The sequence below is a fragment of the Miniopterus schreibersii genome, assembly GCF_964146895.1.
Source record: "Miniopterus schreibersii genome assembly, chromosome: 12".
Lineage (NCBI taxonomy): Eukaryota > Metazoa > Chordata > Mammalia > Chiroptera > Miniopteridae > Miniopterus > Miniopterus schreibersii.
This window is the reverse complement of record NC_138112.1, coordinates 2456823-2483618: the sequence shown is the minus strand read 5'-3', so window position 1 is coordinate 2483618 and position 26796 is coordinate 2456823. Positions and strand designations below refer to the sequence as shown.

The 26796-nt window shown below is 38.9% G+C and overlaps 1 protein-coding gene and 1 pseudogene across 3 annotated transcripts in view; one reads left to right on the top strand and one right to left on the bottom strand.

Annotated features, from left to right (window-relative positions):
• The window catches only part of CBL (Cbl proto-oncogene), a gene marked incomplete at its 3' end in the record, with an annotated part of 112573 nt that overhangs the window by 59121 nt on the left and 26656 nt on the right, over positions 1-26796 (top strand). Inside the window, exons 3-9 of one of the 2 annotated variants that reach the window (XM_081154430.1) lie at positions 5827-5973; positions 7644-7800; positions 19678-19799; positions 20467-20604; positions 21840-21927; positions 22322-22453; positions 22655-22858. In XM_081154430.1, the coding sequence (XP_081010556.1) occupies positions 5827-5973; positions 7644-7800; positions 19678-19799; positions 20467-20604; positions 21840-21927; positions 22322-22453; positions 22655-22858 (988 nt within the window). Of the gene's footprint in view, positions 1-5826; positions 5974-7592; positions 7801-19677; positions 19800-20466; positions 20605-21839; positions 21928-22321; positions 22454-22654; positions 22859-26796 lie in introns of both variants that reach the window. The other variant, XM_081154429.1, reaches the window with a different exon arrangement.
• LOC308565370 (14-3-3 protein zeta/delta pseudogene) lies at positions 13696-14502 on the bottom strand (annotated as a pseudogene). Its single transcript has one exon. The product of its transcript is annotated as a 14-3-3 protein zeta/delta pseudogene (transcript).

Here is a 26796-nt window from a genome sequence, read left to right as displayed (position 1 = left end):
TGTAGAAGGAATTTAAAAAGCATGCTTTTCAATTATAGAATTTATCACAGTCTATCAAAATGGAGTTTCAAAAAAAAGTAACCCTAAGTGAGAATATCTTTATAAATACTTTGGGCTAACTGTTTTGTAGGTCACTTTTATTTTTTTTCTCAGAGACCTCAATCTCTTAATATTCATTTCTCAACAATCTTTTTCTTCTTGAAACTGTTATTATACCTCTCAGGGATTCTCATTAAAACAAAAAAGAGTGATACTCCTCTCAATACTTGTCTTAAACATTAATAAATACATTTTAATATTAAGGATTAATTGATCTCCCCATACTAGGTTCTTTTTCCATTTCCTCTTTCTCTGCAAAGTACTTTGTGGCCAAGAGTTACAAAATAGCTTGTTTTTCAGTATTTCATGTAGTAAATGCATGGGTCAGCATCATTTGAGTTTTCTGTTTATCTCTTATTATAAAGGCTACTTTCCAACACTGTCTTGCTTGATGCATGGAAATGGTGGTTGTGTTTCCTGTCAAGTGGTATTTATTTTTCTCTCTTTGAAACTAAAACAGGAGCTATAATTGCTCATTTAATTTTTAATATATTTATGTATTGGTGACATAAAAATATTATTCCCTTATTAGCTGGTATTATACACTAAAAAATGTATGCCATTACTTTGGGCCTGAGATACATCAACTTTTAGAGTAGGACCTTTTAGAGGTTGGGGGAAAGAACTGACACTAGTCTTTATAAATGTTTTTTAATTTTAAATTTTTATTATTTTTTGTCCTCACCCGAGGATATTTTTTCCATTACTTTTTCAGAGGGGGTGGGGGTGAGGGAAGTGTCCATGTACTGGTTGCCTCCCACATGCGCCCAAAATGGGGCGGGGATGGAGCCTGCAACCGAGGTACGTGCCCTTGGCTGGAATTGAACCCAAGACCCTTCAGTCTGTGGGCCGACTCTCTAACCACTGAGCCAAACCAGCTAGGGCCTGACACCAGTCTTGAACTTAAAAATAAATTGTCATTACTTACAGAATCAGCATTTGATTATGGGGAAGTTGTGACAGGAAAGAAGAGAAAGATGGAAGTTATAGAGTAGAATTTGCAGTTGCTTAGATGTAAGTGGTTAGGATTAGAGGTAGTAAAAACGACCTTCAAATTCTGAGTTAAAGAAAAACTTGTACTACTTGTTTCTGCTGGAAATTAAAAAAGACAAATTTTCTCTTCAGGGCATTCACAAAATATTTAATAGTAGTGCTCCTCCGTGTGTCTTTGGAGAATTGTTAGAACATATTGTAGGAATTGAAGTAACTGCTGAGAGAATTTTGAAAAGCATTGACTACCTTGCAGTAAGCCCAAAGAGCCATCATGATTTATTGTTCTAAGTACATTTTAGGCAGGTTCTGCTAACTAAACTCTGCCCTATCCACTGTAGACACTGAAGCATAAGCCTAAGGCCTTAAAATGTTATTGAGCAGAATTTCAACTCAGATTCAGTTACAAAATGCTCTGACCCATGGGCTTCTATAGATTCCTTATTTCCTTTTAAGAAGTGTGAGGCTTATGATACACATCTCTGTTGGTTTTAAGAAATATAAGCTGGCTTTTTGGGTAGGATGCATTCTTGAGTAAGAAATTGTCTTAAATCGGTTTTCAGTACCTATTTCAGTCAGCACTTTGAACTGCTTGTGGGTACCTGGTGTCATTATATCCTGTGGTCAATACCTTTCCTGTCTTTGTGGCTTACTTCACAAATTAAGAAAGCTTTCTGTCCATTTGGTATGTGTTTTATCTCTGGGCCGGCAGAGTGCTGGATACCTGGTAGACTCTCAATGGGAAATTATTTGAAGAGTCAAAGGTGCCGACAAGGCCCAGGCATCCCAAGACTCACTTCCTGTTTACTTCAGACTTGGCTAAAGAATCAATCCTCTAGAAGTTCCTAAGACTACCCTCTCTAAAATGGCAACCCTCCAACTCTCTGTGACTCTTTCATATCCTGCCTTGTTTTTCTTCAAAGCACTTTTCTCCCTCCACCCGATACTATCCCATGGGGATTTAAATGCCATAATACTAGGGATGTTGTTTTGTTCATTGTATCCATCCTCAATACCTAGCAGCATGTAGTAGGCATTCAGATGTTTTCTGCTATAATGAAGGTTAGAAATTATGCCAGATGCCCAAAGGGATGTAAGTAAATACACATCAGAAATGGATTCACCTCCATGTACACAGATAGCTGTAGTAGAAGATGGGTTCAGGTGACTGAGAGATTTGCAGTGAAAGGGCCAGGGATGTTTTGGAGATTTAGTACTTGCAGCTGGCCTCTCAAGAAATGACATTTAAGCTGTGTCTTATTTCAGACAAGGGAATGGATAAGCAGAGGCTTAGAGGTAGAGTGAGTGAGTACATAGAGTACATAGAGTACATGTAAGAAAAGGTAAAGTATCCAGTTTGGCTGGAATATACCAGTGAAGAGCTAAGAAGTCAGTTAGAAAGGCTGCTTAGATCCAGGTCAGTGGAAAGTCTTAAAATTAAAGCTGAGCTTGGGTTTTGTCCCATTGGCACCGTGGAAGTTGTTTTCTCCCCTCCTTAAAAGGCAAAGGCAGTTCTATGTGGTATGATTGGGCATGCATAGGAAGAGACTGAAGTTTGAATTATGGAATAGTTAGGTAAGGTAGCAAGGAGAGTATATTAGAATAATAATGTAATTCAGGTAGGATTGACAATAAGTGCCCAGCAGATTGAAAAGTAAATCAGATACAGAGAGTAAGGGAAATGGAAGAAGCCACTGGAGGTTTTGAGTTGTGGGAAGGAAGTGAGGGGGTGGTGTCATTAAATACAGAAATAGGGAACATGAAGAAAGAACAGTCTTGAGAAGGAAGATTAATTTTGAACCTGTTGCTTTGAGGTGGCTTGCATTTGAATGGAGAAATGTGGTAGGCAGATGGAAAGCTGCCAGGCTTAACAGTTGGGAACCATTTGCAAAGTAGTGTTTAAAGCCTTGAGATTGCATAGGAAGGGTGAAGAAAGTAACAGAGAAAGAAAGGGAAATAGCAGAGAGCAAATTCTGGGAAATAACTCTATTAAGAGAATAGTAAGAAAGCCAAAGAAAGGACAAGAGCAAGTAGGAGAACCAAGGGAGGGCACCATTGGAGAAACCAAGGAAAGATATTTTTAGGAAGAAGATTCAAACCCCTTTCCTCCAGAAAGAGCTCTGTTGTAATCTTGGGAGTGGTGATATATACAGGGTGTCCCTCAAAAATGTAAATGCACTTTGAATGATTATAAAGTCAGTGTTTATTAACATACAGTTCATTTTCAAAATTTAAAAGAATCTACAGAAATGAATAATTCTTTTTGTCAATGCCTGTTTTCAAACTGCTCATGACTGTTCTGGTCCAGGCCCTGCTGATAACACGAAGTAATGGAATTGCAAACACCAAGAATCATTTTGTTTGGCATTTGTGTGCCCTCAGTGCGTCCGTCTACTGTTGCCGGTTTTGTACCATAAACTTTATCTTTTATGTGTCCCCATAAAAAAGGTCTAGTGGCACTTTAGGATAAATTTTCTTTGTTCAAAGCTTAGTCTGGCTTCACCCATTATTTCAAGTCAGTTAATCCTGAAAAGGAGTGAAAATTAAGTGAATCATCAGCTGTTAAAGTGTGTCTACATTTTTGAGGGACACCTTATATTTTTTCTGTCATATCATACATTATTCTGATGTACTGTTTAGCATAGTTCTTTACACATAGTAGGTTATAACAGTTTAGCATATCATATCATAAGGGATTTGTGGACTCTTACCTGCCTGTCTTTAAAAATTAACATTTGGCAGTATGTTATATTGATACCGAGGCTCTGTTCACTGCGCATGCAGTCTGATGTCCTGCTGGAATAGTAAGTAAAGTCACTGGGAATAATTTGTGCTTTGAAGATTTACTACCGAGTTATCTGATTCAGAATTCCTCTGTGATATATTCCTGATCTTTTCTCTTTTTATTTTTGAAATAGTAGAAGTCCTAATCAGCAATAAATGAAGGCTCTCAAAGTGCAAGGAGGAAAACAGTAGTGGCGTTTAGGAATTAAATAAGTGCTTGTGTTTTTGTCTTATACTATTTAGCTTTTTAGCATATGAATTATTTTAGGCTGTCTTCATAGGATATTAATATTTTGTAGGTGCTTTCAGAAAACAAATAGGAAACTGGAAAGAATAACTTGCTACAAGTACAAGAAGAAAAATATAAAAAACTGAAGCTGATTTGTTGGCATTCTGGCTAGAAAGATTTCAGCAGCATTTTGCAGAAAAGTCAGGCTAGAGAGAGTCGGTCTCTTTGGTACAGCATTTTATCCAGGAAAAACAAAGGTGGGACTGATGATGACTCCAGGATAGCATAAAAAAGAGAAATCTGTATTAAAGAAAATTTTTAGGCAATCAAATTTGATCATGAATTTACTTGAAATTTTATAGTCAATTTATATGACAAGAATAGACTTTTGAATACATAACTGCTAATATTGAGGCAAGGGAAAACAAGCAAGTGCAGCCAGTAGCTATTCTGGTGTATAGTAATATCTAAGAGCATCTCTGTCTTGTTTCGTGTGACAGTACCATTAAAGATAAAGATTATTGCTTAAAGGATATAACTAAAAGGGAGATTAAATTGGTACTGTGCTACATCTTTATAATCACATCCATTAAATAGGTTATTAGAATAAAGTTAACTAATTATTAAAACAGTAGTAACACGCGCACTTAAACATTTTTACATAGTTTGAATGTTAATGTTTCATTTTTGGAAAGGAAGAGTTGTGTTTGTAAAACCTCTTTAAGGTCTGACTTAGTAAAATATTTGTTAGGTCTGGATATTTAAATAGTCTTTTTTATTGATAACTTTAAGTTATATGAGTTTTATGATAATATTTTTATCCAGAATGGCTTATGCAAAGCAAAAAATAGTATATTTTGCTTTTCTAACATTTCTTTTATGAGTTGAGTGGTTATAGCAGTGTACAAGCTCTTATTTATTTATTGAATCCTCTTATATGTCATCCTAAAAAAGTAAATTTATTTGTTAGTTTATGCTCAGAATTAGTAGGCCTGCTTAATTTAAGATTCAAAGCCTTAAAATATATTACTATTAACTTTTTCTTATTTACTGTACAACATCTCTTTATAGAGTAGGGGGAAGGAGTGGACTGAGTGGAGTCACCAGTCCTTCCACCATATGTTTGCATCTTTCCTGTGATGTTAGGGTGAAAACAGGTTCTAAAGCCATTCTTTGAACAAAGATAATAATATCACAGAGTATAGCTGACCCTTGCATAATGCAGGGGTTAGAGGTGCCTATGAGCATTCCCCTACAGTAAAAAAATCTGTGTATGACTGACTCCCCAAAAACTTTACTAATAGCTCGCTGTTGACATAGTTAATTAACACATATTTTGTATGTTATGTATTATATACTGTATTCTTACAATAAAGTAAGCTAGAGAAAGAAAATGTTACTAAGAAAATCATAAGGAAGAGAAATACATTTACCTTCCTGTATGCATTTATTGAAAAAAATTTGCATATATGTGGACCTGCACATTCAAACCCATGTTGTTCAAGGGTCAGCTGTATTTAATATTGTCAACAGCACATTCCTTTCTCTCGTCTTCCCTAGTTTTATATATCTTTGATAATATTGGCCAGAAAGTATATATTTGAAGAGGGTTTTTATAAATGTACTTTAATGTTCATATATTACATGACTGGTGAATTGAGTACATTTAAGATAAAAATAATTTTATGTCTTTATTTAATTATTGTACTTCTGATCATTTGTAGGCGAAACCTAACCAAACTGTCCCTGATCTTCAGCCACATGCTGGCAGAACTAAAAGGAATCTTCCCAAGTGGACTCTTTCAAGGAGACACGTTTCGGATTACTAAAGCAGATGCTGCAGAATTTTGGAGGAAAGCTTTCGGGGAAAAGTAAGTTTCAATCAAAATCATGAATTTGAACTATGAAGAACTAAAGTTTGTATTGTAAGTTTTTGTTTAGTTTTTTGTTAATGAAATATTTAAAACATGGGAAAACAAAGTAAAATAATGACTGTGTGTAAATATTACCCAGCTTTGGTAAATATTAACACACACCCCTTTTTTTTAAAGAAATTCTTTTGCAGGTTCAGTTGAAACCCAAGCTCTTTGATGGAGTGCTCTTCTCTTCCTTGCCCTACCCATTATGCTCTTAATTGACACATTTCAAATTATTTGCTATTGCAAACAGTGCTGCAGTGAACAAAACTGTATTTTCTTCCTATGCAAGAGTTTGTGCATATTTACCTACCTAGGAGTGGAGTTGCTGAGTCGGGGGTTGTGCATCTTCTGCTTTGCCAAATATTGCCTAATTGCTTTCCAGAGTGGTTGTGCCAGTTTATATTCCTTTAATTAGTATACATGAATTCCAGGAGCTTCATAGTTTGGCTTGTAGGAACTGGTAATAGGAATTGGTATCATATTTTGCTTTATATTACTAATCACATGGGAGATTGAGCATCTTCTCACATTTACGAGTCCGGATTCTTACTCCTGCCATCTCCATTGTCCAGTTGGGTTGTCTTTTTCTTGTTGTAGGTGCTAATTCTTTATTACATTACAAATACGTTCTCCTAGTCTATGCCTTGTCTTTCCACTTTGTTATATTGTCTTTTGAAATACAGAAGTTTTAAAGTATATAGACAAATTCACGAGTCAAGTTTATGTTTTTAAGTATTAATATAAATGTTCTTAAGTATCTGAAATTTTGGATCAAAGAACTGAAAAAGGTAGAAAACAATAAAAGTTTTCAGTTAAATATATAGATCCTAACATAACTCTCTTTAAATATCACCTTTATTTTTAAAAAATCATATTTACATATAAAATATAGAATAATTACGGACTTAAACTTAGTTGAAGAGGACGTGACTAAGTTTAACTTTGTTCCTTTAACTTAATAACTACATTAGAAAGGAGTTCTACACCCTGCCCGATTTTTCAGGCAAGCGAATGCGTAAGCTTTTCAAAGGCTCTATTTGTATTAAAGATCTTAAGGAAGAGAAACCCCGTAATATCTCTTGCTAGCTGTATCTGTATCTGGGGTTTAGTCAGCTTTATGTTCAATGGTTTCTCTCTCATCTATCTGAGAGCTCTGTTCTCCTGTACTTTAAGCCTATTTCCTCCTGTCTAGTCCTTGATGCTGTGGGTTCCTCAAAGAACTCATAATGTTTTACATAGTTTTTAAAAAGTTAGTTTAAACACAAGCTTTCAATTAGGGAAGGTCTGGCCACAGATCACATTTATTATATAAAAAGAGTACTCTCGTCTCTCTTTCTGTACTTCTCTAATAGAACAAATGTCTAAAGAAAGACGAGAAAGGAGATTAATTTTGTGACTTCTGCCAAAGAACAGTGGAAAAAGACTTCTCTGTTGTTAATTTACTCATTAGACAGTTAAGAAATATATCATTTATTCCCCTTCTGTTCTCAATCCAAAACGTAGCCCCGCTTCTTTAAGAGAATTGAAACTGATGTGAGAGCTTAATGTGGCTCTCTTTTCCTTCATTATAGCAATGCCCAGGATTATCTGCCACCTCACTGTGTGCCTTCTCACCCACCCAGGACTATAGTCCCTTGGAAGAACTTCCGACAGGCCCTTCATGAAGTACATCCCATCAGTTCTGGGCTAGAGGCCATGGCTCTGAAGTCCACTATTGATCTGACCTGCAATGATTATATTTCAGTTTTTGAATTTGACATCTTTACACGACTCTTTCAGGTAGGATACTAAAATGTTGGCTAAAGTAGTTATGGCTCCTTTTCTGAAGAGAAAGCTTTAAACAATAACATTTGGGGTTTTGCCTATTATAAAAGTATTTTTAATTATTCTAGAAACTATAAGCAAAAGAAAAAAGGTTAGAACTACCTTGTATTTCATAATTGTATATAGATATGTATATGTACATACAGTATTTTTTTGGTAAAAATAATAACTATACAATCTGCTTTCTTACCCTCACATTTATAGTCTTTCTTTGCTATTAAAGAATTCTTCTGCATCATTTTAATGGTTGTAGGATGTCCAGAAAATGGGTATACAGTCATGTGCTACCTAACAACAGGGATTTGTTCTAAGAAATGCATCGTTAGCCAGTTTCATCCTTGTGTAAACATCATGGAGTGCACTTACCCAAACCTGTGTGGTAGAGTCTACTGCACACCTAGGTTGTGTGGTGTAGCCTCCTCCAGTGCTGCAACCCTGCCCAGCATGTTACTGTACTGAATCCTGTGGACAGTTGTAGCACAGTGGTTAAGTATTTGTGTGTCTAACCATAGAAAAGGTACAGGAAAAATATGGTATAAAAGATCTGAAATATGGTGTACCTATATGGGGCACATCCCTAAGTGGAGCTTGCAGGATTGGAAGTTGCCCTGGTGTGTCGTTAAGTGAGTGGTGAGTGAAAGTGAAGGTCTAGGACATCACTATATACTGCTGTAGACTATCAACACTGTACATTTAGGCTATATTAAATTTATAAAACAACGTGAGACTAAATCAAGCACAAGAGAAAATGATGCATTCAAGATGTGTGGTAAACACAAGATGTGTGAGGCTGCTGCTGGCATGACATGGCACACAGTTTTACAGCAAACTTTTTTTTATAAGTAAAAAGAATACACTCTAAAATAACAATAAAAAGTGTAGTATAGTAAATACATAAACCAGTAAGATAGTTATTTATTATCATTAGCAAATATTATGTACTGTAAGAATTGTGGGCTATACTTTTTAAATTTTTAAAATTTATTTTATTTTTTTATTTTTGTTTAAAATATTACAGATGTCCTTTCTTCTCCCCAATGACCCATTCCACCTTGCCCCCCCAGTCCGTCTCCATACCATTGTCCGTGTCCTTGGGTTGTGCACATATGCATGCAAATTCTTTGGTAAATCTCTCCCCCTCCACCCACACACCCTTCTCCATCCCTCTGAGATTCGTCAGTCTCATCTATGCTTCCATGTCATTGAATCTATTCTGTTCATCAGTTTATTAAGTTCTTTAGAGTCCACATATAAGTGAAATCATGTGATGTTTGTCTTTCTCTGCCTGGCTTATTTCACTCAGCATAATATTCTCCAGGTCCATCCATACTGACCCAAAGGGTACAAGATCCTTCTTCTTTACAGCTGCGTAGTATTCCATGGTGTGAATGTCCCACAGCTTTTTTGTCCACTCATCTACTGATGGGCACTTGGGCTGCTTCTAGATTTTAGCTATTGTAAATTGCGCTGCTATGAACATAGGGGTGCATATATTCTTTCTGATTAGTGTTTCAGGTTCTTAGGATATATTCCTAGAAGTGGGATCACTGGGTCAAAAGGCAGCTCCATTTTTAATTTTTTGAGGAACCTCTACACTGTTTTCCACAGTAGCTGCACCAGTCTGCATTCCCACCAGCAGTGTACCAGGGCTCCCCTTTCTCCACACCCTCGCCAGCACAAGTCATTTGTTGATTTGTTGATGGAGCCATTCTGACAGGTGTGAAGTGATACCTCATTGTGGTTTTAATTTGCATCTTTCTGATGATTAGCAACATTGAGTATTTTCTCATGTGTCTCTTGGCCATCTTTATGTCCTCTTTGGAGAAGTGTCTATTGAGGTCGTTTGTCCATTTTTTAATTGGATTGTCTGTCTTCCTCTTGCTGAGTAGTATGAGTTCTTTGTACACTTTGGAAATTAGACCCTTATCAGATGCATCCTTCGCAAATATGTTTTCCCACCCCTGGGGTTTCTTTGTATTTTGAGGATGCTTTCTTTTGCTGTGCAGAAGTTTTTTAGTTTGATGTAGTCCCATATGTTTATTTTTTCTTTTGTTTCTCTTGCCCTAGGAGATGTATCAGTGAAAATTCTACTACGTGGGATGTCTGTGACTTTACTGCCTATGTTTTCTTCCAGGATTTTCATGGTTTTGCATCTTATATTTAAGTCTTTTATCCATTTTGAGTTTCTTTTTGTGTATGGTGTAAGTTGCTGGTCTAGTTTCATTTTTTTGCATGTATCTGTCCAGTTTTCCCAGCACTACTTATTGAAGAGACTGTCTTTACTCCATTGGATGCTCTTACCTCCTTTGTCGAATATTAACTGACATAATTGTGTGGGTCTATTTCTGGGGTTTCTGTTCTGTTCCATGGACCTATATGTCTGTTGTACCAATGCCAGGCTGTTTTGATTACAGTGGCTTTGTAGTATAGTTTGATGTCTGGTAAAGTGATCCCTCCCACTCTGTTTTTTTTCCTCAAGATGGCTGCAGCTATTCAGGGTCTTTTTTGGTTCCATATAAATTTTCGATACGTTTGTGTTACATCTGTGAAATATGCTGTTGGTATATTAATAGAAATTGCATTGAATTTATAAATTGCTTTGGGTACTTTGGACATTTTAATGATATTAACTCTTCCAGTCCAGGAGTGTGGTATATTTTTCCACTTGTTTAAACCTTCCTCTATTTCTTTTTTCAGTGTCCTGTAGTTTTCCGAGTACTGGTCTTTTACATCCTTGGTTAAGTTTTTTCCTAGGTATCTTATTTTTTTAGTTGCAATGGTAAATGGTATTGTTTTTTGATTTTCTTTCTCTGAAAGTTCATTGTTGATACATAAGAGTGCCATTGATTTCTGAATGTTGATTTTGTATCCAGCTACCTTGCCGAATTTGTTTATCAAATCTAGTAGTACTTTGATGGAGTCTTTAGGGTTTTCTATGTACAATATTATGTCATCTGCAAATAATGACAGTTTTACTTCCTCCTTTCCAATTTGGATACCTTTTATGTTTTCTTCCTGTCTGATGGCTGTGGTAAGGACTTTCAGTACTATGTTGAACGAGTGGTGAAAGTGGACATCCCTGTCTTGTTCCAGTGTTTAAGGGAAATGGTTTTAGTTTTTGACTTTCGAGTATAATGTTGGCTGTAGGTCTGTCATATATGGCCTTTATTATGTTGAGGTATGATCCCTCTTTTCCCACTTGCTGAGAGTTTTTATCAGAAATGGGTGCTGGATTTTGTTGAATGCTTTTTCTGTGTCTGTTGATATGATCATATGATTTTTGATCTTCATTTTGTTTATGTGATGTATCACATTTATTGATTTGCGGATGTTATACCAGCCTTGCATCCCCGGAATAAATTCCACTTGGTCATGATGTATGATCTTTTTAATGTCTTGCTGGATCCGGTTTGGTAGTATTTTAATAAGGATTTTAGCATCTATGTTCATCAGGGATATTGGCCTGTAATTTTCTTTCTTTGTAGTGTCTTTATCTGGTTTTGGCATTAGGATGATGCTGCCCTCATAAAAAGAGTTTGGGAGTTTTCCCTCCTTTTGAATTTTCTGGAATAGTTTGAATAGAATAAGAGTTAATTCTTCTTTGAATGTTTGATAAAACTCACCTGTAAATCCATCTGGCCGAGGACTTTTGTTTGCTAGGAGTTTCTTGATTACTGCTTCAATTTCATTAGTTGTTATCAGCCTATTCAGGTTTTCTGCCTCTTGTTGATTCAGCTTTGGAAGGTTGTATGCTTCTAGGAGTTTGTCTATTTTACCCATGTTGTCCAGTTTGTTGGCATGTAGTTGCTCGTAGTATTTTCTTACAATCCTTTGTATTTCTGTTGGTTCAGTTGTTATATCGCCTCTTTCATTTCTGATTTTATTTATTTGGGTCCTCTCTCTTTGTTTTTTAGTGAGTTTGGCTAAATGTGCGTCAATCTTATTTATCTTTTCAAAGAACCAGCTCTTGGTTTCATTGATTTTTTTGTATTCTTTTTTTTAGTCTCTATGTCATTAATTTCTGCTATGATCTTTATTATTTCCTTCCTTCTACTTCTTCGGGGCTTTTCTTGTTGTTCTCATTCTAGTTCTTTTAGTTGTTGTGTTAGATGGTTCATTAGATCTTTTTCTTGTTTCTTGAGATATGCCTGTAATGCTATGAATTTTCCTCTCAGGACTGCTTTTGCTGTGTCCCATAGATTTTAGGTTGTTGTCTGTTCATTTTCGTTTTTTCCCATGAAGTGTTTGATTTCTTCCTTGATCTCATTGGTAACCCATTCATTGTTTAGTAGCATGCTATTTAGCTTCCAAATGTTTGAATATTTTTGAGTTTTTTATAGTGGTTGATTTCTAGTTTCATGGCATTGTTTGATATGATTTCAATCTTCTTGAATTTGTAGAGGCTTGCCCTTGTTCCCTAACATGTGGTCTGTTTTTGAGAATGTTCCGTGTGCACTTGAGAAGACTGTGTATTGTGCTGCTTTGGGATGAAATGTCCTGTAAATGTCAATTAAATCCATTAGGTCTAGTGAGTCATTTAAGGTCTGTTTTCTCCTGTTGATTTTTTGTCTTGATGATCTGTCCAATGCTGACAGTGGGGTGTTAAAGTCCCCCACTATGATTGTGTTGCTGTCACTCTCCCCATTAAAGTTCCCCAAGAAATTTTTTGTATATTTAGGTGCTCCTATATTGGGTGCATAAATATTATGATAAACTTTGTATTTAAACTTGGTAAAAGCCCATTAGCTGCCAAGAGGGAATAAGGAATAATTTCCAAAAATGTACAATTTCCTGTAGAGAAATTTCAGAACCAAAAGACTAATTTACATGAAAAGCTGTAGAGAAGTAGTTGAAAAGTCCATTCATAAAACTTTTATTCCACTTACATGAACTTAATACACGTGTTCTTAACAATTATGCTTAGATTGTTCATGAAAATTTCATAAGACATTAAACAAAGCTTGCCATCATCTGAAGTTATTTCCCTGTAAACTATTTTTACAGCACATACATGTTAGGCAAGTATCAAAAACAAAAAATCACAAAAGCAAAAAAATATATATAAAAAGTTAAATACATGGGTTTTTTCTTTTACTGCTGTGCTTGATATACATGAAGTGATGGGTATCAAGCAATTCATTTTACTGCATCTTCTCTTGTACATTTGTTCTTAGGTTGCCTAAACATTTAAATACAAATAAAACGAGTGTAGCAAAAATAATGAAAGCAAACAGCAGGTAACCTTACGAATAATGGAATGTGAACCGTTTCTGCCCTTATCCAGAGTAAATTGGGTCACAACTAAAGGAACACTTCTGCAGCTGTAGTTAAAGGTATGCGCTGAGTCTGAGTAATCCATAGATACACACAGGATTCCACACATGCTATCCATGGGCTACCCATTTCCACTACAGCCCTCTAAGTGCTCCAAAACTTAAGGTACCCACAACACCTCCCTGTGACTGGAACCAGTTATCCCTTCTATTCCCCACCAGGACAAACCAATACATAGGCAGTTTTCTTTGCTTAGACATGGAAGCAATTTTAACACTGGCCCCTGTGAAGCCACAATGTACCAAAAGTACTATGCCAAACATTTATAACTTGTATAAAAATTCCACATCCCCATATTGGCCACCTCAAGATGAAAACATAACTCCCTAAATGTTAACTGGCTCTACTCCCCTAATATTAAACATAAAAACCACATGGGAAATAATAGAAATTCAAATAGAAGTAACATAAACCTGTCATAAATTGTAAACAAAAAACTATTTGTGGGACAGCATGGATGACAAATGGTGTACTGGGTCAATTCTAGAATTAGGCAGACAACAGTTTGAAGGCTGGTTAATTCTCTCCTCCTCCTGCTTCAGCTTCATCTCCTTGGGTATCCGATGTCCACAGTGTCAAGTTGTCTCTCAGTAATTGCATTATTAGCGTACTGTCTTTGTATGACTCTTCACTTAATGTATCAAGTTCAGCAATGGCTTCATCAAAAGTTGTCTTTGCAAGAGAGCAGGCTTTCTCCGGGGAGTTCAGAATCTCATAACAGAACACAGAGAAGTTAAGGGCCAGACCCAATCTGATAGGGTGTGTTGGTTGCATTTCCTTTTTGCTGATTTCAAAAGCTTCTTGGTATGCTTGTTGTGACTGGTCCACAATCCCTTTCTTGTCATCCCCAGCAGCAACCTCAGCCAAGTAACGGTAGTAGTCTCCTTTCATTTTCAAATAGAAGACTTTGCTCTCTGTTTGTGAAGCATTGGGGATCAAGAAGTTTTCCAAGAGAGGCAGTACATCATTGCAGATATCTCTTAGCTTAGCTCAATTTTTTTTCTGTATTCTTGAGCCATCTGCTGTTTTTTTCTCAGCACCTTCTGTCTTTTGCTCAATACTTGAGACGACCCTCCAAGATGTCCTACGGGCTCCAGAACATTTTTATAAGCAACTGAGAAAAGATTCCTCTCCTCATTGGATAATTCAGCTCCTTGCTCAGTTACAGACTTCATGCAGGCTGCCATGTCATCATATCGCTCAGCCTGCTCGGCCAGCTTGGCCTTCTGCACCAGCTCATTTTTATCCATGACTGGATGTTCTGTGTCCTGAGTGGGTAGTGGTGGACCAATGGGGACGCAGGAGTCTCTGGGCAGTGGCGACAGCAGTGGCGAGGCTGAGACTCTGTCCCATAAATGTTTATATGGGTTAGTTCCTCCTGTTGGATTGATCCCTTTAGTATTACGTAGTGACCATCTTTGTCTCTTGTTATGGTCTTTATTTTGAAGTCGGTTTTGTCAGAAATAAGTATTGCTACTCCAGCTTTTTTTTTCCTTTCCATTTGCATGGAATATTTTACTCCATCCCTTCACTTTTAGCCTGTGTGAGTCTTTTGCTCTCAGGTGGGTCTCTTATAGAAAGCATATATTTGGGTCCTGTTTTCTTACCCATTCAGCTACTCTATGTCTCTTGATTGGACCATTTATTCCATTTACATTTAAGGTTACTGTTGATATAAACTTATTTAATGCCATTTTCCCCCTTTATGCTGATAAAGTACCTTTCTCACACTATTCTTTTTCTTAGAGCAGTCCTTTTAGCATTTCTTGCAGTGCTGGTTTGGTGGTACTGAATTCCTTTAGACTTTTTTTGTCTGGGAAGCTCTTTATTTCACCTTCAATTTTAAATGATAGCCTTGCTGGATGAAGCAGTCTTGGTTGCAGATTCTTGCTTTTCATTACTTGGAGAACTTCATGCCACTCCTTTCTGGCCTGAAGTGTTTCTCTTGAGAGATCTGATATCAGCTTTATGGGGGTTCCCTTGTAGGTCACTGCTTAGCTCTCTCTTGCAGCCCTTAATATTCTCTCTTTGTCCTTGACATTTGCCGTTATAATTATGATGTGTCTTGGAGTGGGTCTCTTTGGGCTCCTCTTGTTTGGAACCCTCTGTGCTTCCTGAACTTGTGTGGCTTTCTCCCTTGGCAGCATGGGGAAGTTTTCTGTCATTATTTCCTCCACCAAGTTCTCTACCCCTTGCTCTCTTTCCTCCCCCTCTGACTGCCCTATAATGTGAATGTTGTTTCGCTTTCTGTTGTCCCAAAGCTCCCTTAGACTGTCCTCATGCTTTTTAAGTGTTTTTTCTTTTTGCTGTTCTGAGTGATTTTTTTCTACATTGTCTTCTAAGTCAGTTACTCTCCCCTCTGCTTCATTGAGCCTGCTTTTAATTCCTTCTAGTGTATTCTTGTTATCAGATACAGCATTCTTTATCTCTGTCTGATTTTTGTTATGTTACGTATCTCTTTTTTCATGTTTTCACTAATATCCTCAATCTTACCATCTAGTGCCTTGTTTTTCTCATTAACTTCCTTGAGCATCTTTATAATCATTACTCTGAATTCTGTTTCTGATAACTTGCTTAACACCATCTCATCAAAGTTTTTTTCTGGCAATGTTTTTTTTTCCCCTTTAATTTGGGGTTCGTTGTCTCCCCATTTTGGTGGCTTTTAGTGTTTGTATCTATATATTAAATGTATTTGTTGTCTCCCAGTCTTATGGGGAGGGATTTTGTATTGTGAGTCCAGTGGAGTCCAGAGGTGTGTTTTCATTATACTTCTGAGTTCTTTGCTTTAGGCATGTCCCTTCTGTGGGTTCTTTGGGCTCTCCTGTTGTAGTTGGGTGTGGATTGTTGTTGACCAGTCCTTGGGAGGACTCTCCTCTCAGGTTGGCTGTGTGCCTCCGCACCAACCTCGTTGTGTAAGCTGTTGTACGGGTGCTGCCAGGGCAGGACAATACACAACTAAACGTCCAGGAAACAAGGGGTAACTTACAAAATATCTTGACAGTCACAGTGAAAACAACCCAAGTGAAAATAGAAATGGCAGAGTGAAGGGAGAACACAAATTATAGGGGGAAAAAAAGGTAAAAATAAAAGACAGGAAGAAAAGTAAAGCTTAGAGAGAGAAAAGTATATTGTTAATAGTGATGAAAATTTACAAAAAAATAATAATAAACTAAACTAAAATTTTAAAAAATTGAGAAGCTCCTGGGAGATAAAAGGGGCAGAGAAAAGATTCTGAACGAAGGGCCAGCAAAAAATTAAGGGAGAGAATAGGAATAGGATAATAGTTGAAAATGAAAACTAAAAATACATTAAAGAGAGTAAGAGAAATTAACAAACAAAAAGACAGGAAGACAGAAGGGAGGAAAATAAAAGAAAGAAGGAAAAGAAAAAAGAAGGAAAAAAAGTTATGCCAATGGATCTAGAGGAGAGAGAGAGAGATAAGACCCAGGCAGGGAGGGAGTCCGGTAAGAGATTTGGGGGAAACTATAGAGAAAAGCAGTAAACTTGTTGGATATAGTGATAATGTCTCAGGAATTAATCAGGAATATCAAGAAAGTCTTGATAGTAGAAGCAAAGATAAAACGAAGCAAATAAACAAAACAAAACAGAGAAACAAAACCAAAAGCAAGCTAAGCAAAAGGAAATTCTTTAAAAAAGAAAAAAAAGAAAAAGTTAATTGAAAAATTTAAAAAATTAAAAAAATAAATTATAAAATTTAAAAAGAAAAAATAATTTTTTTCCTTTCTCTTCTTCCTAAGGAAAAAAAGAAATGGGAAAAAAAAAAAAAAAAAGAGTCAATCAGGCAAGTTTCTTCTGGGCAGCTTATGTTGTCTGCGAGTCACTGTTTTGTGAGCTGATTTCCATTGTCCTGGGAGGTGCTTGTGTATCACCCACTGTGAGGAGCCGTCTAGGTTTGGCTCTGGTGTCCTTAGATAGTTGATCTGAGGCTCTCCGTGGGCCACCTCCTCTTGTCAGCTATTTTGCAACCTTGTAGTTGCCTGGTCTTGCTCCAGAGCCTTCTGTAGAGTCTTCAGGGTGCAGGGTGGCTAGTGTAGCCCAGGGTATCACTCCCCTTAGAGGTGTCGCTGTCAGGCGCTCACTCTGCGGGAGTTAGTCTCTGCTCCACCGCCAGCTCCTCAGTCCCCACCCTGTCCTCTGATTCTAGTCCCCCAGGCTCTGGCCTGCTGCAGCTTCAGATTGATTTCCGCCTGTTGCCTCTTCTGTCTGGGCCGTTTCAGCAGCCAGGGCCCAGTGAGTTCGATTAAGAACACATTCCAGTGAGCCCTTTGCCTGCCCAGTCCCTAGCAGGAGTTTTCAGCGTTTCCTCCAGCCCCCAAACAACAGTCCCTGAGAGTCTTATTCTTGTACAGGCCTCCTGTGATCTGCTCTCCCTTCCCCTCAGGACTGTGCCTTGCGGGTGATCTGGGGCCTCAGTGAACGGGACCCGCCCCTTTCCTGCTGGGGGCGGGGCTCCCGGCTGCAGGAGAGGCCCGCAGGCTCCGCCCCTCCGTGCTCAGCTCTGGTTGGCTGGTCGCACCAGGCCCGCCCCTCAGACGGTCTACTGTGCAGACCTCAATCCCAGCCTCTGCTGGTCTGGGCGCAGTGCATGCCGGGAAGGTGGGAGCCAGTTCCACGATCAGACTCACAAACGCCCAAAGCAACACACAGGCAGAGAGTCCGCCCTGCAGGGTCCCACCGTCCGCGTGCCAAGGCCCTCAGCGGAGGGGACGCACAGTCAGCTCCACGCAGCTCCCTGCATCACAGGTCTCAGCAAAGCTCAGGTGGCTTCACTCGCCATCATGGCATCCTCAGGGCTGGTCACAGATCCCAGACTCTCCGCACTGGGAGCTCAGGGTGGGAGGGCTTCTCCCCTCCCCCGCGCCATGCAGGTTCAGTGCTTTCTGGGGCTCAACACAATGCCTTATGGGGGGCAGAGGGTCCCCGTGTGCGGCTGCTCAGTGCACCTCTGGTTCTTTACTACTCGGGTGCCACATGCTTTGGCACAGCCTTTCCTATCGGCAGCCTGAGTGTAAGATGCCGATCCTGGCCACCATGAGAAGCTTTGTTTCCTAGGAAGGTGCCGTCCCCTCCTCAGGGACACCCTGCTGCCCTTGGTCGCTCTGCGCTCCGCAGGGCGCTCCTTCCCCTCTCCTGCGCTTGGGGTGTGAGATCCCTGCTTGGATGCCCGTCCGCCCTCCCGAAGGGGAGGGAACTTTTCAGCCTCCAAAGCCTCGGGGCTCAGAGCCCCGCATAGGCTTCAGGGGAGGACTCCCCCTTCCTACGCCCCCCCCTTTACCAGACTCTATGATGTTTCTTCAGTGCACCCCACTTGCAATATGTCCACTCACGTATGTTTCTCTATAGTTTTTCCAAGCTGGTTATGCAGTATTTTAGGAGTAAATCGAGTCTGTGGCTGAGAGCAGGGGCGCTCTGCTTCTCACAGTGCTGCCATCCTCCCACTCTCCTCTTTTATTACTTTTTAAAAATATATTTTTATTGATTTCAGAGAGAGGAAGGGAGAGGGAGAGAGATAGAAACATCAGTGATGAGAGTCCTGGGCTATACTTTTATGTGACTGGCCACACGGTAGGTTTGCTTACACCAGCATCACCACAGGCATGTGAGGAATACGTTGTGCTGCAGTGTTACAGTGGGTGTGGTGTTGGTAGGTGATGGCACTTTTTTACCTCCATTATAATCTTAATGGGACCACCAAGTTATATACAGTCAGTTATTGACCAAAATGTTGTGCGGTGCATGACTATAATATGATATATTTAATCAGTTCTCTATTATTGGACAACTGTGTTTGTTTCCAGCTTTTCTCCTGTCGTATTACAATTCTTTCTTTTTAATCCTCACCCAAGGATATTTTTTCTGTTGCATTTCAGAGGGGGGGGAGAACTGTCAATGTGATAGAGACACATCGATTGGTTGCCTCTTGCACACACCCCAACCCTGACCCGGGCTGGGGATCGAGTCTGCAACCGAGGTCCGTGCCCTTGACTGGAACTGAACCCGAGACCCTTCAGTCCACAGGTCGACACCCTAACCACCGAGTCAAACCGGCCAGCGCGTATTGAAATCCTTGACTGTTGATATTGAGATACAGTGATGCTTCAAAAAGAACTCATGTTTTCCTTCTTCTAAAGATAATGTGTGTGTGCCAGCTTACATAAACCTTTACTTTGAACTTCTTAGTTGCCTTATTTTGTTCTTTTGTTCATTTGTTGTTTAACCTCACTACTGTTAGTTGGAACTGCTTTGAAATTTTTTGAATTTCCTTTTATAAAGTTAAGATTTTTCTATAAGGATATATTTATTTCTTCTTAGCTTTTCAAAATTCTTATCTCCCAAACACATTTGTCTTTCTTCAGAGTGACAGTACAATTGAAAATTTGTGATAATGAGAATTTATAATTGAGGATTGAGGTTGTCAGTCTGAGGATGGTTGTATGTCTTGAGCCAAATGGTCTGATTGATCTCTTGTTTCCTTAGCCCTGGTCCTCTTTGCTCAGGAACTGGAATAGTCTTGCTGTAACTCATCCTGGTTACATGGCTTTCCTGACATATGATGAAGTAAAAGCTCGGCTCCAGAAATTCATTCACAAACCTGGAAGGTCAGTGCCATGAATCAAACAGGCTTCTTCTCCTGAATTTTATTTTCTTATGACCTTTGTTAAAATATAGGAAACATGGTGTCTGTTTTTATTTGTTATTTTTAAATTTTTTTAAATCCTCACCTGAGGATATTTTTTCCATTGCTTTTCAGAGATAGTGGAAAGGAGGGAGAGAGGAAGGAGGGGGAAGAGAGAGAGAGAGAGAGAGAGAGGGAGAGAGAGAGAGAGAAATGTCGATGTGAGAGAGACACATCAGTTGGTTGCCTCCCACATACACCCTGATCCCTACCTGGGCAGGGGATCAAGCCTGTGACCAAGGTATATGCCCTTGACCGTAATTGAACCGGAGACCCTTCAGCCCACCGGTCAACAACTACTGAGCCAAACTGGCTAGGGCATGATCTTTGATTAGTTGCCCTGTGGCCATGTTTCTGCAATAGGATTGATGCCTGTTTATCAGAAGAATTGACTCATTCAGATCTGATGATTTGATAAATGTTTTTAAGAACCACTTCAGAATTGGGCTTATATGTCTTCTGCTTTTTTTTTGGTCAGGAGTCATCGAAGAATCTATTATTGATGGTCCTTTTGATTTTTGTCCTTGCCTTATTTTCTGCCCTAATAGGGGCTTATTATGTATAAAGATTCTGTTTATTTCTATTTTCAGTTATATTTTCCGGCTGAGCTGTACTCGTCTGGGTCAGTGGGCTATTGGGTATGTCACTGCTGATGGGAACATTCTTCAGACAATCCCTCACAATAAACCTCTCTTCCAAGCACTGATTGATGGCTTCAGGGAAGGCTTGTGAGTACCTACTATTTACCATCTGCTAGAGTCTAGGAACTGAGGGGCTGTAACACTTCATCATTAATGACTTTAGTTCAGGTTCCTTCTATAGATGAAGATTCAGGAAACATTTTAACAGCTTATATTGTTGTAACCTTCAGGTTCTGTAGAATTCCTTGTTTATTTAAAAGGAATTCCTTAGGTGAAATTTTTGTGTACTGCTTCACTTATTACTATGAGTAAACTTTATCTTTTTCCTTTTCCAGATGTTAACTTATTTTCAAGTTCATGTTAGATTTAAAATTATACCAATTAGTAGGAAATGTTGCCAGTTATTTAACCACCCAGCAGTAGAGTGATTAGATGTTTGCTCCTAATGACAGCTGGCTTAGGGGCCTTTATCCTGACTTCACTGTGGGTCAGCAGCATTTCTTCAGGCTTTGGGCTTTTGTAATGTATGCTAATATTTATGACTAAGTTCTTATTTATTCCAGAATTGCTATTCCTTTGGGAATTCAAATTGATTATAATTTGGTAAGCACTGAAAGTACTAACAGTTGACCGGGTATCAGAAAACCACTTGTATTTTAAGGGGATTAGGAAAATCCATTTCCATTATGCATCATCTACAGTAGCACTGGGGCTTCCCCAGATGTCAGAGCAGTTTGATGCTAGAAGCTTCCTGGTAGATGATCTCAAGTGGCTTAATTTGCTTCTTGTTACATTTCTTTTAAATTAGTGTCTCTCAGTATTAACTCTGTAAACGAGTATTTTAGGTGTTTGGTCAAAAGTAAATGCAGTTTAAATTTAAAATTTATACTTTGTGGCCATTCATAGATTAAAATAGGAGTTGGCAAACTGGCACATAGGCTAGCTGCTTTACATCTAAGATAGTTTTTTCTTTTTAAAGGGTTGTTTTTTAAAAAACAAATTAAAGAATATGTGACTTAGACTTTATGGCTTACAGGGTCTAAAGTATTTACTCTTAGGCCCTTTACAGAAAGTTTATCAACTCCTGATTAAAAGACGGAGCAATGTGCCCTGGAGAAAGAGTATCAGTGTTAGGAAACTATCTTCTTGGAACTGTTCTGTGTTCTTTATTTTTTTTTTTAAATATTAGTAAGATTTATCTTTGCACTTTTGCAAAGTTGCCCTTTTACAACAAGGGGATTCCTAGATACCATTTGTCTGTGTTAGCAAGCAGCGATAAATTGGCTTCAATACAATCCCAAGGTTGCTTACTCTTAATACAGCTATTTGTTTCCTGATGGACGGAATCAGAATCCCGATCTGACAGGTTTATGTGAACCAACTCCCCAAGACCACATCAAAGTGACCCAGGTGAGTTTTGTTTTACATTATAACCATATCAGTAGAGCCATGCTTTTGTATGGACTTAATAGGACTGACAATAGAATTGTATTAAGTATTGGAACACTGAAATTTTAAATCATTGACCGGATTTAGTGAATTTATGTTTCGTGTGGTTTCTTTTTCAACCATGCACCTTAAAATAGGACTAAGACTAGGTGATTTCTGTGTTATGGGACAACATTGACCACTGTTGTGAAACTTTTGTTGCTTTGTGGTGAAACTTTATACAAGCAAAATCTGTATAGATAGTAATGGTCGTTAACATTTTCATTTTTAGCATTTATGGTTGCATTCATTCATTCATTCAACAAATATCTGAAATAGACTGAGTAATATTGTGTTTGTGTTTTTTTAATTAAAGGAACAATATGAATTATACTGTGAGATGGGCTCCACGTTCCAGCTGTGTAAAATATGTGCTGAAAATGATAAGGATGTAAAGATTGAGCCCTGTGGACACCTCATGTGCACATCCTGTCTTACCTCCTGGCAGGTATGGATACCAGTGATGCATTTTCTCAGCTGTATAATCACTCTGAAGAATTGGGGATTGTATATAAAGGATGGCCTGGTTTGCGGGGTAGATTTTAAACTTTTTATTTCTTTTTTCATCTCTAGGAAATGTATTTCCTAGTGGATGAATATTTTAACTACTTGCAGATGTGCCTGTTACCATCTCCTGTTTCTTCTACAGGAATCAGAAGGCCAGGGCTGCCCTTTTTGCCGATGTGAAATTAAAGGTACTGAGCCCATTGTGGTAGATCCATTTGATCCTAGAGGAAGTGGCAGCCTATTGAGGCAAGGAGCAGAGGGAGCTCCTTCCCCAAATTATGATGATGATGATGATGAACGAGCTGATGATTCTCTCTTTATGATGAAGGAATTAGCTGGTGCCAAGGTAAGTCTGCAATTTAAGAGACGGTGGCAAACTCCACTGTGAGTTGTATTCTAAAACTATATAGAGCACTTAATGACATCCAAACTATGAGGAGTAGTAATGGCTAATACTTACTGAGCATCTAATGTCAGAGATACCATACTAAACACTTTCCTTATTTTAACTCATGTAACCCTATAATTAGGTATTATTATTATCCTCATTTAACAGATGAAGAAATTGAGGCACAGAGAGGTTAAGGAATTTGCTGAAGGTGACACAGGTAGCAAGTTGAACCAGAATCTGTGACCAGTCATTTTGGCTTCAAGGCCCATGTTCTTACTATCTATATCCTAAAACTGTGCATTACCCATATAGCTTGGTGGAGAAAATGAGGGAGAATAAAACAATTGGACCCTATTTTGCTTATGTGAATAGAATATGTTGTTGTTATCTTTTCTCTAATGGAATCTTGGCATTACAAAGTTAGGTTGTATGGGGGAAAAGGATTCATTGTTAATAACCAAATAAATGGCAACTGATGATGCCATAAAGTGATTGGAGGATGGTAGGAGGTCCATGTAGAAACTAAACAAACTAGAAAGGCTCTAGTAAAGGTAGGAGAGATGAAGTCTAGGAAAGGATGTGGTCAAATTCTACTACCTCAGATGGTAGGATAAACGGGTTTATTTTCTAAATCTTAGCAATCGGTCAGCCTGTGAAGATTTTAGTAAATAGTGGGCAAGCAGAAGATTCTAATAGGCTACACACTGTCTAGTCTAGAAGGTTACCAATTTGTGGGGTGCATTTCCTTGGTACAAAAGAAGATTTCTTTTATATCAGCACCTGACTCCCAGAACATAGTAGGTGCTCAATAAATATTGAAAGACTGAATTTTATCTCTTAAGTGACTATATCCAAGAGAGACGAAGATAGTGGAGGAGTAGGTGGATCTTTCTCCCACTTCTTCCCAGAATCTAATTGGAATTAAAACTAAATTGGGGAATATTCACACTGAAATACCAGCTGAAGACTGGCTGAAGAGGAGACTTTAAAAAAAAATGTTTTTATTGATTTCAGAGAGAGGAAAGGAGAGGGGGAGAGAGAGAAACATCAATGATGAGAGAGAATCATTGATCAGCTGCCTCCTGCACACCCCGTGCTGGGGATCAAGCCCACAACCTGGGCATGTGCCCTCACCAGGAATGGAACCGTGACCTCCAAGTTCCTGGGTGGGCACTCAACAACTGAGCCACACCGCTTGATGAAGAGGAGACTTTTAAACAAGGAAGGGCAAAAATCACCTTGAGACTGGTAGGAAGGGTGGGGATGCGAGAGGCCCTGGCCCAGCTCTCGGGAGCAGTGGACCAAAGGTGAGGAGGGTTCCCTTAGAGAGGAGAGAGGCCTGGACCCCAGGCAGGGTTCTCCATCCCAGACAGCCAGAGCCATGAACAGCCACCCACACAGCAACCAGCATTGGGGCTTTTATCAGCCAGGGAGCTGAGCCGCCTGGAAACAAAGCCACTTGTTTTAAAGGGCTAGCGCACAGGATTTTCGCAGACATTCACCCTAGGTTTCTACAGAGAGATGGTGGTGCAGACTGGAGTTGCCTGAAAAGGGGCGGGTGGAAGGAGTTGGGGAGAGTCATGAGGAGGGTGGCTGCCAGGATACCTATGCTGAGCCATCTTTCACCCTCAATATCATAGCAGCCATTTTTCCTGAGAGGCACTAGCCCCTCCCAACAGCAGAAGCCTGGGGAAAGGCAAATACCCCATTCTTTGGGATACAGCTCACCCTACCCTAAGGAATCCTTTATGCCCCACTGTGCATCTCAATCCCTGTTGAGGAGGCAGCAGTCTCAGGAAGTGTTGGGCTGGATCTGGGGCAGGAACATTTCCCCCACATTCATGGGAACCTGGCTGGTGCTTCCCTCTCACTGAAGAGCTGATAGAAACTCCTGGCTTCTGACATACTGGATTGGCCTGCCTAAAAGGGGCTCTGCCCCACAAAGGACAGAGAAATAGTTTGTGAACACAGTCACCATCTTCCCTGAAGTCTGAAAGTTTGCTGACACATCTTTGGGTCCCATGCTGCTAAAAAAAAAAAAGGCCTAGGAGCTCAGCTTGGCCCCTCCAGTGAATAGCCAAGCCCAGTGGTGGCTACAAGCTGTGGATCACTTGAAGCTTTGAACAGGGCACCAAGAGCTAAACTTGGTCAGCTTCTGACATTGGCTAGCACAAAAGTACCTCCTGGGAGGACCGAAATCAGCATTCAAAACAGCCACAGACAACATAAGAGCAGAATCCAAATGGAAATGCTAGTGGGCACTAAAATCTGCCGAGATGAACTTCACTTGTTTGGTATTATTGTTTTTGGTTTTTCTTTTCTTTATCTTTTCCTTTTTATTACTTTGGTATTAGTATTATTGTTATTATTTTTCTCATTTCTCTCGTTTCTTTCATATCTTTTATTTGCCTTTCCTTTTATTACTCTATGTGTTTTCTTTCTTTCATTTTATCTTTCTTTTCTTTTTACCTTTCCATAACTTTTTCTTTTTCATCTTTTCTTTTTTACTATTTTCCTTTATCTACTCTTTATTCTTACTTTTTTCTCACGTCTTTCTTTTTAGAATCTTTTTTCTTCCCAATTTCTGTTTTTTTTTTATTTTTTATTTTTCATTTATTCTTGTTCTCTTTTCTCTCTCCTAATTCTCTTTTCTTTGGTGGTTGTTTTTGCTGTTGTTGTCAGGTTCTTTTGTATGTTTTCTTTGTTTCCTGTTTTGTTTTGTTTTATGTGTGTGGGGTTTTTTTGCTTGTTAGTTTGTTTTGGGTTTTTTTTTTTCTTTGTTTTGTCCTGTCAACACTTGTACAACAGCTTTCATGATGTGATGGGGGTTGAGCCTTATAGCCAGCCTGAGAAGAGACCCCACCCACAGCAGGACAATAACAGTCAAGACCCAGTTACAACAGGAGAGCCCAAATACCCCACAAAAGGGTCAGTCCTAAAGCATCTAGCTCAGGATTTCACGGAGACCACACAATGGGGTGCCATGGGACATTTACTACAAAAGGCCACCCCATGAAGACTGGGAGTCCTAGCAGGTATATCTAATATATAGAAACAAACACAGAGACAACTAAAATGAGAAGACAAGGAAACAACCCCCAAATTAAAGAAAAGGAGGAAGCTCCAGAAAAAGATCTAAATGAGATGGAGGTAATCAATTTATCAGACATAGAGTTTAGAGTAATGTTTATAAGGATGGTCAAGAAACTTAGTGAGAACTACAGGGAACTTAATGGGAACTACAAGAGACTTAGTGGGAACTACATCAACATGAAAAAGGACATAGAAATCACGAATAAGAGCCAGTCATTAATGACGAATACTATATCTGACATCAAGAATATGCTGGAAGGAGTTAAAAGCAGGCTTGATGAAGCGGAGGGTCGAAGAGAAGGTAGAAAAAAACAATTAGAGCAGCAAAAAGAAAAAACACTTAAAAGGCATGAGGAGAGTTTAAAGGAACTTTGGGACAACATGAAACATTTCAACATCTGCATCATAGTAGTACTAGAGGGAGAAGAAAGTGAGCAAGGGATAGAGAATCTGTCTGAAAAAATAATGACAGAGCCCTGGCTGTTGTGGCTCAGTGGTTGCAGAGTCAGTCTACACACCGAAGGGTCGCAAGTTTGTTTAACTATCAAGGGCATGTACCTAGATTGCAGGTTCCATCCCAGCCCCAGTCAGGGCAAATGAGGGAGGCAACCAATCAAGGTGTCTCTCTCACATAGATATTTCTCTCTCGCCCTCTCCCTCTCCCCCTCCCTCCTTTCTTCCCTTCCACTCTATCTAAAATCAATGGAAAGAATATCCTCGGGTGACAATAAAAAAAAAAAAAAGTACAAAAAGACCCACACTAAAACACATATTTAAAATGACAAACATTAAAGACAGAG